General features: G+C 41.0%; 1 protein-coding gene across 1 annotated transcript in view; it reads right to left on the reverse strand.

Annotated features, from left to right (window-relative positions):
• PSMA7 (proteasome 20S subunit alpha 7) overlaps positions 1–12360 on the reverse strand; it is a 32239-nt gene that overhangs the window by 2658 nt on the left and 17221 nt on the right. The window contains exons 3-6 of the mRNA XM_085879511.1: positions 8662–8786; positions 3975–4097; positions 2195–2314; positions 1864–1926 (exon numbers count right to left, since the gene is read on the reverse strand). Coding sequence (XP_085735637.1) covers positions 1864–1926; positions 2195–2314; positions 3975–4097; positions 8662–8786 — 431 coding nt within the window. The remainder of the gene's footprint in view (positions 1–1863; positions 1927–2194; positions 2315–3974; positions 4098–8661; positions 8787–12360) is intronic.

Genomic DNA, 12360 nt, shown 5'->3' on the forward strand with positions numbered 1-12360 from the left:
TTAAACTACCAAAATCAAGAATCACCGCTCACCTTCATTCTTTCATCCCTGTTTTTTCCCTACCTTTGGAACAAACTTCCACACACTCTTCAATCTCACTCTTCCCTTCAGGTCTTCAAAACAGCTGTTCACCACCATCTCTTATCTTCCCCCATCCAAAACCATGATCTTTTCTACCACCTTTAATCCACCCCAACCCCACCTCTTTCAAATTCCCTGCTTTCCTTCCTGAAAGTCTCTGTAATGTCCATTTGTATCCCCCATGTTCCCCACCCCATCCCTCTCCCTTCCACAGATCTCCTAATGTCTCTGTTCTCCACTGTTTTGTGCTTCCCTCTCCCATCCCTCTCGTCTCCTGCTCCCCTTGTTATACATTCTGTGTGTTAGGTCTTATCTGAGCCTTGACACTGTATATAAAAAAGAAATAACAATAATAATTGAAATGGTGCACTGCCCGAGCGGTAGGTACAATGGGCTGACATGCGTGAACAAAGGGATTACTATAATATTTTCCTCCTGATGCTGAACAAACCAAATCAGTCGACTTAAAGATAACAGGAACTGACTGTCACACATGCATGGCATGGCACTTTGTTTTGTTTTTTCTCCCCCACCCCCCCCTCTTTCTCTGCAAAGGGTGTAAACAAACAGGAAAAGAAGAGATATTGAGATGGAGGGGAGGAAACACTGAAATCAGCAGGTAACTGGGATGGGTGAGACAGGGTTAACGGGGGTAATAAAGATCATGGGACACCATGCAGGATGGTACAAGGTGGCAGCACACTGCCTGCTGGAAGCTTTGCAGGAAAGAGTGGGAAAGAATAGTCTCTGGAAGGTGGCACACTGCTCCCATACCCATTAAAAAGGATGGAAATATCCATCAACATTCATAAAACTTAAGAAAATCTGGCAGATTGGAGGCAGTGCAACATTTTGAAGACTGTGCCATCTGGAATGTTCCAACACCTGGAAAGCAAAGTATTGTATTTTGGACCAACTTCCCTATGATCCTGACCTTGAACCCTTTGCTACCACTCGTATGAACTGTTGTTGAAGGATCACCTTTTAAGAAGGCATGTACTTATGAGCAAGTGAAAAAACAAGTGCAGCAGTGGCTATATTAATGGGGAACGTGCACATAGAAGCCTAGCGAGTTGAGGCAGTTCGGGTGGGGGGTGGGGGGGATGCGATAAGCATAAAATGCCATAATGTCATCGGGTTTCCTCCAAATTTATTTCAGTCTCGTGTTAAACAACACCAGAGACTGTTGAAAAAGGTAATCATACGTTGGAAAGAAATGACTGAATGGTTTGTGGGTATAATAATTTTTACGTTTGGTAAGTGTGCCCCACAAAACCATCTAAACAACTTCACAACATTTGGGGGGGGGGACCCTTGTGGGGAAGAGGGGAGGAAATGAAGTCTCTACAACCTCTGCTGTAGGGTCCTTCGTCCACCTGCCAATTTTAGTTGAGATTGGATAAGTAATGACTGAATGCAACACGGTCAGACAGACACAGAAATACAAAATTGTGCTTTTTCGTACGAGAATGCAAGCATCACAAGCGATGCTCAGGGTAAACAAAAAAATTGCTTCACAGATGTCCTGGTTTCCGAGGAAATGATCGTTTTACAATTGCAAATGCACTGTGGAACTGCTTCACACATGATCATCAAGTCGAGACAAATCGATTCGCAATTGATCATTGCAGCACCATGCTTGCACGTGGATATTTAATTGTTGCGAGAACAATTGACATCACAATGACCTCATCTTGGCATTCTTGATCCAGTACTTATAAGACGAGTGAAGGACTAAAATGGAGGCGAGATAACACCATGAAACCCGTGAAGGATAAGTACCTTTACGCTTTCATTTCTCTGCATAACAGCGAGCTCCATGTTCTTCCCTCCAGACTGCACAACCTACGCAAGGACAAATTCTGCATTAATATGATCTTCAAAGCAATCTGAAATTGGACTTGAAACACCCATCACATCTCATTGAGATATGGGATGGGATGGGGGTTGACAAGCAAATACGCAGGGCAGCGTTGGGGAAACCTAATGAATCTCATTTAATGAGCCATACAGGTCCCATAAATCACCAAGACAACAGTGCCTTCGTGGCCACAAAACAAGGGTACTACGTCGTTATGACCACAAGAAGCAGAATCTTAAGAGCACTCTGTACCTCAAGAAGAGCACGAATTGCCAGCTTTATGGTGCTATCATATGTCTCAATGGCCTCGTCAGAGTAGTTCTTCTCCAAAAATTCCCGTACGGTCTTGGCACTGCGTCCGATGGCATTTGCCTGCCCACATGATACCAAAGATTAGGTGTGACACGTTGACGATCAAAACAACCATTTTATACGGGGGGGGGGGATTCTTCCTCTGTTATGTAGTACGTTGGCAAGGCAAGCACGATAGGCTGCAAAGAATAGCTTTTACTGCACATTTTACAGCAATGGTATAATCACGATCATTTAAACTTATAAAAGCAAAAAACGACATTGAAACTTTTGTACAACAGCATGAACATTAATACTTGGTGGCGTACAAGAAAAAATACCAAAATACCAAAAAAAATACCAAAATACCCCAAAAAATACCAAATACCAAAAAAAATATTGGGGCGGGGCCAAAAATGATACCGTTCTTGCACTTTCTTGCCATGTGCTGATCATAATGACCAAGTTTCGTGAATTTCTGCACAACCGTTTAGGAGATAGTCTCACACAACACAAAAAAACACAACCAGACTCGCTGCTTACTGCTTACTTCCACTCATTTGTCCCTCTTCTTGAAACCTGTGGAACCAACTTCGCCAGTCTTTTCAGTCTCATTCTTCCCTCCAAGACTTCAAGTCAGCTGTTCTCCACTACTTCAGGTCATCCCCCATCCATACTTGTGATCTCTTCTACCCCAAATTACCCCATTCCCAAGTACATCATTTTTCCAGGTTATTGTGATTCCCACCCCCCCCCCCCTTTTAATTTGTTAGTTGTTGGTTGGTTTGTTTGTTTGCCATTTCATCCCTGCTTTCCCATTCTTCTTCTAGCTGTGTTTCATTCATATCCGAAGCAACTAGCTTTTTTGGCAAATCCGAGGTCATTGCTTTGAAAATTATTGCCATTTATGTCAGGAGGATGAGGCACAAGACCTGCTGCTCTTTCATTGCAGACAGGTTGTTTGCCTCTCAATTTGACACCACATCGAGTTTTGCTCTGCCTGCTCTTACTTACGTACTTCTCGTAACCTCGCGATGAAACTTTTCAAAACTCGAGGTTAATGCTCACTTCAACCACCTTGTTCCTATTTTCTCTTCCCAGTGGAACTGCCTGCCTGAGACAGTCCAATCCAAATCCTCCCTCCAGGGCTTCATTGTGGCAGCTCAACACAATCTCTCATCCAATTGCTTATTCTTGAGTCCAGCTGGACTAATATGATAACCTTGCACCTTGTCATTTTGCTCTTCCATGAACCTCAACATTATATACAAAAAAAGCAACAAACAATAACACTAGAATGGCACTTGATAGAGGGTATACCTCCACCAGGATGAACAGTTTATGTTTATATCCCACCGATAGGCCGGATCTGCATCCTGACCTGAACCAAAATCTAATCAGCTTGTTCTCATCACCTAAGCACCTCATCCACCTAATTTTTTCATAATCTGTCCACAACTCGTTGACATCGTGCTATATATCGTTTTTCACTCATTTCTTAATGGTGAAGAATCACTTTAAAAAAATTCAAGGATCCGGATCCAGATCATCACCCAAATTAAATCAATTTGTCTTTGGCACACACCGAACCTATCCACAAAGTTTTGCTGAATCCATCCAAAACTTTTTTGATATCTCCTGCTCACAAAAAGGGGTGAATACATATTACATAACCTCCATCCACCTTCAGTGGCAAAGGTGACTCGGTAACAAATGATTGAGTGAAAGCAGTTGGCACTACCTTCCATGCATGATATGTGCCAGAAGGGTCGGTCTGGTAGAGACGTGGCGTTCCATCATAATCAAATCCCACAAGGAGAGCAGAGATACCAAATGGGCGACGGCCATTACTCTGAGTGTATCGCTGAAATAAGACAAACAATAGTTCCAAACCAAAGTCAAGATTGTAAAAAGGTTTTCCATGGACTGTATTAAGCAATGTCAAAAGTGCATGTTCATAAATATTTAAAATGAAGCAACACAACCCCGACAACATATATGGTGCAAATACCTTAAATTGTACCCAAGTTAATCAAAATAAATACCTCCAACACATCCTGTATTACAGGTGAGGGGTCTGTCAGCCTTCTCCGCACATTGGTATTAGCACGATTATTTGCTCTCAACATCCACAGTTGGTGATTTCAGGAACTACAAGTTGTCACGTCATAAATATATTGACATAATTGTACAAATGCAAAAAACAAATTGCTTTCATTTTCGTCAGCTCTCCCACATTGAAAATAATGGAAAAAAAAAATAGGATCGCATGTCCTGAAGCTCACCTGGATCAGGAGCATGCCACTCAAAGCCCTCACACAGTGCCGAATTTAGGCACAAGCTAAACAAGCTACAGCGGCACAAATGTGAGAAGACGTGTAAAAATATGTGAATAAGGCCTAAAGAACTGCTACCTTGGTGCGGGAAACCATCATGACGAAAAATCGCCATTAAGCCGCCAAATAATGGCAACTACCTTGGCCCGTTAGAATTAATTTCCAAGTTTGATCAATTTCTTTCCAACCACATAAAACAATATGGAAACAGAGGATCTGGGTCTCCTTCATATTTGTTGAAGACAATATGTAATGAACTTATTCAGCTTATGGCTAAGAGTAAGAGAATCAATTTTGGATGATTTGAGAAGTAATTAAAAGGCATATATGTTTTTAATTTTTGTGAGACCTTCTGGTGTAATTTTTTTAACAAGGGGCCTCCAAGCTTTATACAGCTTAGGGCCTCACCAAGTCTAAATCTGGCACTGCCCCCACAAACCCCCTGTAGACCTCGATTTTATTTCTCATGCCGTAAACAAACTTTGGTACATCACAGGTGATGAAGGCTGTGGCCAAGTTTCATCAAAATTGTGTGTTTGGTTAAAGCGATAATGACTGACTGACACTGCTCGATCGCATAAGCTCACCGGACTAAAATCCAGGTGAGTAAACGAGAATGACACTCAGTAGAGAACATAATTCTCCAGGCTGAACAGTTTACATTTTGTATCCCACCGATAGGCCGGATCTGCATCTGCTCCTCAACCAAAACCTACACGGTGTGCTATCTTCACCGATCCATCTCATCCACAAAGTTTTGTCATAATCTGTCCACAACTTTTAAGATACAATGCTATATATAATTTTTTGCCCCTGTCCTTCAATGGTGGATAATTACTTTCAAAAAAAAATATATATATATATATTCTCATGTCCGGATCTTCACCAAAATCTAATCAATTCGTATTGATCTCTCACCCAACCTGTCCACCAAGTCGATAACTTTTTTGAGATATCCTGCTCAGACAGACAGACAGACAGAGGTGAAAACATAACCTCCATCCAACTTCGGTGGCAGAGGTAATAATTACAATTTTCCAATTTAAATAGCTACGTTACACTTCGGTGGCGGAGGTCAGAATTACTACCTCAGATTAGAGTGATGAAATTTGTTGGGATATTCAGAGAAGCTGTCTGCAGACAATGTTTGCAGAGTATAGGGAACATTCTTTATCATTACTGCAGGTAACAGCACCTGAACGCCAGATGAGTTTCACGACTCTCGAATCACGGGACGTGCCATTTGCTTTGGTCATGTGATGCACCACGGCCAACCTTCACTTTCGGATTTTTCGTTTATGGACAGTTTTGTGATTTTTTTTCTTGTGTTAGACAGAGAGACCAGAAAAGGATGTTGTGTTAGACTAGTGGTTCTTAAACAGAAAAAAAATGAGTGTTTTTAGTCTTTTTATTGACCAAAGAATGCTGTATAAGCAACACTCATATACACAGCATAGTTCATGAGATGACATTTAATGAGATACTTGACATTGCTTCTCAGCTACCAGATCTTGAATGTGTGGTTGAATGCCAGAGCACAAAGCAAGTCCCCTTCAGCGTTCATCTTGTTTCTGTACTTGGTCTTGACAGCAACGAGCGTGGAAAATGCAGCTTCACAAAGATACATATCTGGAAAGTATCTGATAAATTCTGCTTTCAATTCAGTCAGATTAGTAATTGTTTGTTTCTTTAACTCAGAATCAAGGAAACTGTGAATGAGAGCAGAATACAAGTTAGCAAAACTGGCTGTATTTCCATTCTGAATTCGACATTTCCAGAGGTCAAGTTTGGCCATGAAGGCTCGAATGACATCATGGTGCATGATTATGTTGATGTTTTTCCCTTGGAGTTTGAGGTTGGTTTCAGTGCTTCAAAGATGTCCACCAGGTAAGCTAGAGATAGCAAAAATCCTTCAGACTGGAACTTGTCATGGAGATCTGCTTTCTGCTGCGAATCTAGAAATGTTTCCACTTCTTGTCGTAGTTCATAAAGCCATCCAAGCACGTTTCCCTTCGAAAGTCATCGTACGTTTGTGTGGAAAAGCAAGGCTTGATGTTCAGAATCCATATCCACACACAGCTATTTGAAGAGATGACTGTTGAAGGCTCCAGCTTTGATGAAGTCAACTACCTTGATAGCCAAGTTCATGACATCCCTCATTTCAGCAGGTGCAGGTGCAGGTGCAGAGGAGACAAAAATCTCTTTAAAATAATCCTTTTGAAGAAATACAAGAAGAGACAAATAATGGTAGAGAATAACAATATGTGCAGCATTTGTGAAACAGAACCAAGGGTTGAAATACATTTTTAAAATGATTTTTAGAAGAAGAGGGGTTCATATTTGATGTAGATTCTGTTTGGAAAGGTGTAAACCTGTAGGAGTTTGCCAAATTTCAGCTTTCTAGTCCACCTTGAAAGTTGTGTTACAGTCGTGGGTCTTCAAGATCGTCGCACCACTGGGCAAGTAGGGGGAAGAGACGGTCTTCGCAACTGCCCGTGTTAGTATGGGTGCAAATCGGTGTTTCACAAACACACGATCACGGCAAATTTGCCTGAAAGAAGTGGTCGGGTGAGAGCCGACAGGTGATTCGCTTTTCACAAGTGCTTTAATATCTGGACCCAAACTGCTCGACGACTTAATCACAAATTTCCTATGTGCCATGGAGTTTCCTGCCATGACAACACGCTCTCATTTAACAAGGGATTTATTGCAACAAATTGGGGTGGGGAAGAAGATGACACAGCCGCAAAGCAACAACACAAAACATTAACAAAGGAAATATAAATAACTGACATGCTCTCAGGACCACGACAAAATGTAACTCGATAACTTACTCGTACACTCTGGGGGGAAGGGGGGGAGGTGGGGGTAACACGGGACATAGTGGGAGATAGATGAGACAGAGAGAAGAACTTGTTCTGCGCGGCGATGATCAGCACACGTTCTGGGGTGGGAGCTTTGTTCAGTCGTCTTCTGCGGGCTTGTCCTTGTGCTTCATTCCTGCGTGTTCACATCAACCAACCACGTCCTCAGCGTACCGTAACAACATGGGATCTGGAGAGAAGAGATGCTGCAGGAACTCAGGAAGAGAGACATTGTAGCTACAGCGAGCGAAGGACCTTGAAGCACCGGCAAACTCAGCATGGGAGAAATAACGAACAGCCCAGAGAGAACCCACCAACCTAGTGCTGCGTTTCTCATTTATACACTCGCCCAGATTTGTGGGATGTGCTGATTGGACAGTGCTGACAGACATGCAGTCATCTGGCACCCCCTCGGCTGCTTACCAAGATGAAAACACCATATATGTGGACAGAAACATCGTGGGAGGTTCAATAATTTAGGGAGGGGAAAAAAACAGAGGCTCAGAAAGACATTTTGCCAGGAAAGATGAGAGCTGAACACTTGCTGACACATTTTATCTCGCACAAGAAATTACCGTGCAATTGTGCTGTCATGCACTAATAAATAAGTATTCTAATCTATCCCATTTTCAACCAGCTACGTAGCATTACCAAGCATTAATATGACTGAGAGAGTGAATAAGTGAGAGAGATATATAGATACCGTATTTACAGGATTCAAGGCACATTATTATTATTTTTTTTTTACAAAATGAGATGTTTTTATTTCAGTGTGCCTTTACAATCAAAAGTTAGGTTGATCGACTACAGAGAGGTGTGTGCCATGTCTCAGGAAGAGAAAGAGGCAGTGGAGGAAATGGGATTAGAGAACAAGTCATCAGAATAATGAACGACACTTAATGTGAAAGAGGAGCAATTCATCACTCGTTTCATTGATCTAGTTTTATAATGTTTTTTTTTCTGACATTTTTATTCAAGAGTTTATCACACAGACTTTGTGTGAACTTCAAATAAGGATTTTAGAATCGAGCAAATATGGTATTTCCCACTCTTGATATCCTACCCATACATATACGTGTCTCAATATCTCTTCCTCCATATCTCATTAACAGGGGATCACAACAATTTTTGACAACCTGAGAACAATTATATTCAGAAAGGTCACCATTTTTGAACAATGGGCAACACTGCAAGGACTAACAATATGAGGTATGATGACCACAATTACCTGCTTGAGGCCAGCAATGTAGCGAGTAATGTACTCCACAGTGACTGGATCTTCTACAGTAAGTCTGTGGCTCTGGCATTCGATTCGTGCTCGGTTTATCACAATACGTGCATCTGCTGTCAGTCCTGTGTTTCAGCCAAAAGAAGAAAAAGTATTTTTTTCTCATCAATTATGCATCAAGTTCATGTGCACACACACAAACAATATTATATAGCAAATGGCTGCTTGAACCCCACAATGCTAGAACAAAAGACAGTAGCTGTTGAACACGAATAAAAAAAACAACTAGAAGGGCACTCGGTAGAGCGCATTCCTCTGTCCCGAAATGGCTGATCCACGAGAACATATCGAGCCAAGTACATTTTTTGAAATATCATGCTATACAGTGCGATATTGTTTGTGGTCCCATCTCTCAATGGTGAAGAATCACTTCAGAAATTAAATAATTCTCTTATCCAGATCCGTATTCGGATCTTCACCAAAACTGAATCAATTCTTCCTTGTCACACATCCAACGTGTCCACCAAGTTTCGTCCGAATCCGTCCACACCTTTTTGAGATATCGTGCTGTATATCATTTTAGCTCCCTCTCTCAATGGTGAAGAATCACTTTTAAAATTCCAGCAGTGGAATCCGGATCTTCATCAAAATTGAATCACTTCTTCCTTGTCACACACTCAACCTGTCAACCAAGTTTCATCGAAATCTGTCCACAACTTTTTGAGATATCGTGCTATATATCGTTTCTGGCCCTATCTCTCAATGGTGAAGAATCACTTTAAAAATTGTAGTAGTGGGATCCGGATCTGGATCTTCACCAAAATCTAATCAGTTTGTCCTTATCACACACCGAACCTGCCCACAAATTTTCATCCGGATCCATCCCCAACTTTTTGAGATATCCTGTACACAGATAAACAGACAAGAAAGGGGTGAAAACAGAACCTCGTTCACCTTGGTTACAGAGATAAAAATATTTTTCATAAAACGCATCACCATTCTTTCTGGGTACATGGATAAAAGCATTAACCAGACTCAGTGGCGTTACGTTTGGAGCAGCCGCTCTGAGGCTGGGAAGTCAGCTGTTTTATTTCAACCCTGGCCAAGTCATACAGAGAATTTAAAAAACGGAACGTGCCGATTTGTCACTCGATACTCAGCATTCGCTGGATAAAACAGGCAAATCCCATCACATGGGGGTGATAAGATCTCTTCTTAAAAATGTCCCACTGACAGTGAAGCAAGAAGATTTGCCACAAGGTGGCACCATGAGCACACAAGGTGTTTCAGAAAGTTACTTACTCCTCCCACCACCCCACCTTTTCCCACAAGAAGGTCAATGGCTGCGTTTAACTAAGTGTTGCCTGGTGTGCCCATGTGTACTACTACCCTTTGAGGGTTAATTTCTCACCGCATCCAAGCCAAAAACCATGCTAAAAAAGGATGACTACATGCACACAAGCTCTTCCATCAAACTCTGCTTATCATCCACAGCACAACTTGAAATGGCACCTGAACCCCACAATGCTACAGTGATGGAGCTGTTTGTTGTCAGTTATCATCCCAAAGCTCTGGAACAATATTCCTATTCATGCAGCTTACATGATTCCCATCATTGATACATTTAAATCCAAGACCTAAAACAACTTTTTCAATTGCTCTTAAAAAACAATCAACACCAACAGAACAAGGACAAATGTGTCCAAGAGCCGCGTCCTAAAGGTTTTGTCTTCACCAGAAGAAGAACAACAAGAACAACGCGGAGCTCTCTTTAAGCCAGCGTTTGCAACGCGATTAAAAATTCATTTCAGAAAGTCGAAACAGCATTTTGATCACAATAACAATAACAACAACTTCCGATATTTCGTCACGTGCCTTGCCTTGATGGAGCCAATAGCGAAACCCGTCATGGAGGCTCCTGCTCATGACGAGATAATCGTGTATTTATGAAATTACAACACATTAAATGGAATAATTTTTAAATAGTAACGTGAACTTTTCGAAACGTTAAAGCAAATGTCCGAATATATTAAAAGTTCATGATAGACGCTCTCAAAAGGCACCGTCAATGCGAGGATGTGTACAGGTGTTTAGTATTTAAGGAGATCCGGATCCTGTATATAAAAGAGCCGCGTCCTAAAGGTTTTGGCTTCACCAGAAGAACAAGAACAAGAAGAACAAGAACAAGAACAACGCAGAGCTCTCTTAGAGTCAGCGTTCGCTACGCGAGACATGGATAAAAAGAATATATATTTTAAATTGACAGTACGGTTAAAAAATACATTTACAAAATAAGTCCACTTGTGTGGATGTAATATGTATAAATTTCGTTTTGATCAGAGTTGCTTTTTAAAGTAATTTTATTATTTTAGTGCTGTCCCCCTTTAAAAAAAATAATTCTATTTTCATTATTACTTTATTTTTTCGATTTTAATCAATTAATTAGTGATACACTTGAAACGAGAATGGCACTCGGTGGAGTGCATACCTCCGCCAGGCTGAACAGTTTACGTTTTGTATTCCACCGATAGGCCGGATCTGCATCCGGACCTGAACCAAAATCTACTCACCTTGTTCTCATCACCGAACCACCTCATCCATCTAGTTTTGTCATCATCCATCCACAACTCTATGACATCATACTATATATCGTTTTTCGCCCCATTTCTCAATGGTGAAGAATCACTTAAAAAAATTGTCATATCTGGATCTTCACAAGAATCTTCGGGTCCTACGGGTTCAAATGGGGTTGATAAGGTCGACAGGGTCTTCGGGTTCTGGGGGGGGGTCTAACGTTTCTAGAGGGTCTCTGGAGGCTTAAGGGTCTAAACTCAAAAGGGTGTAAAGGTTTAAAGGGTCTTAAAAGGTCCAAAGGGTATCAAGGAGTCAAAAAGGTCTAAATGTCTAAAAAGGTGCTTGGGCTCAAAAGGTCGAAATGTCTGAAAGGTATGTTCCGATGGTCTAATTAATCAAGATAATTAAAAACAGACATAGTCACGGTCCAACAATAAGTAATTAATAGATGTACTAGCCGTCCAACTCATGTTCACACAGTACGTAATTAATAGACATCCTCACAAGGGTTGACCAAGACGTCACCTAGATGAAGGTTTACCGTCCACGTGATGGCAGTCAAGAGATGTCGCGATGGCAATCCGTAAAAGCATTGTGGTGTCATTCCTACCTTGTCAGTCTTTACCACGTTGTTTGGTTATTTTTGGGGGATTCCAACCCCACATATTTTTTTTCATTTTGATAAAATGTTTTTTTCTGACTTGTAAAATAACTGATGCCATCATTAAAACGTACACTGCATTTCACAGAAAAATAAAGGAGGTTAATAAATGCATATTAAAGATTTAATTCAACTGTCGCCCCAAAATATTTAAATTAACAAGAGTGTGCTATAATTTGTATTTCATGCTGTGGGGTGAACTGCTGTTAAACAAAATACAAATGAACATTTCATAAAACAAAGTTTGAACTACTATGAAAAGGCTAAAGCAGAATAAACTTTTAAAACTTCAAACTGGCAGACTACTCAAGACATTTCAAAATGTATGCTTACAATTTCTTCGCCTGACCACTATTTAAGACGAGTGATAATTTGTTTGTATTTTGCCTCGACTCAATTCCATGTTTAATTGTTGAAGCAACAATGGTTTCAAAAACTGTGCATGGCACATTCTGCTGTTGTTG

The sequence above is a fragment of the Eptatretus burgeri genome, chromosome 4 (genome assembly GCF_056783735.1).
Source record: "Eptatretus burgeri isolate ZD-2024b chromosome 4, Ebu_testis_v1, whole genome shotgun sequence".
In the NCBI taxonomy this organism is placed as follows: domain Eukaryota; kingdom Metazoa; phylum Chordata; class Myxini; order Myxiniformes; family Myxinidae; genus Eptatretus; species Eptatretus burgeri.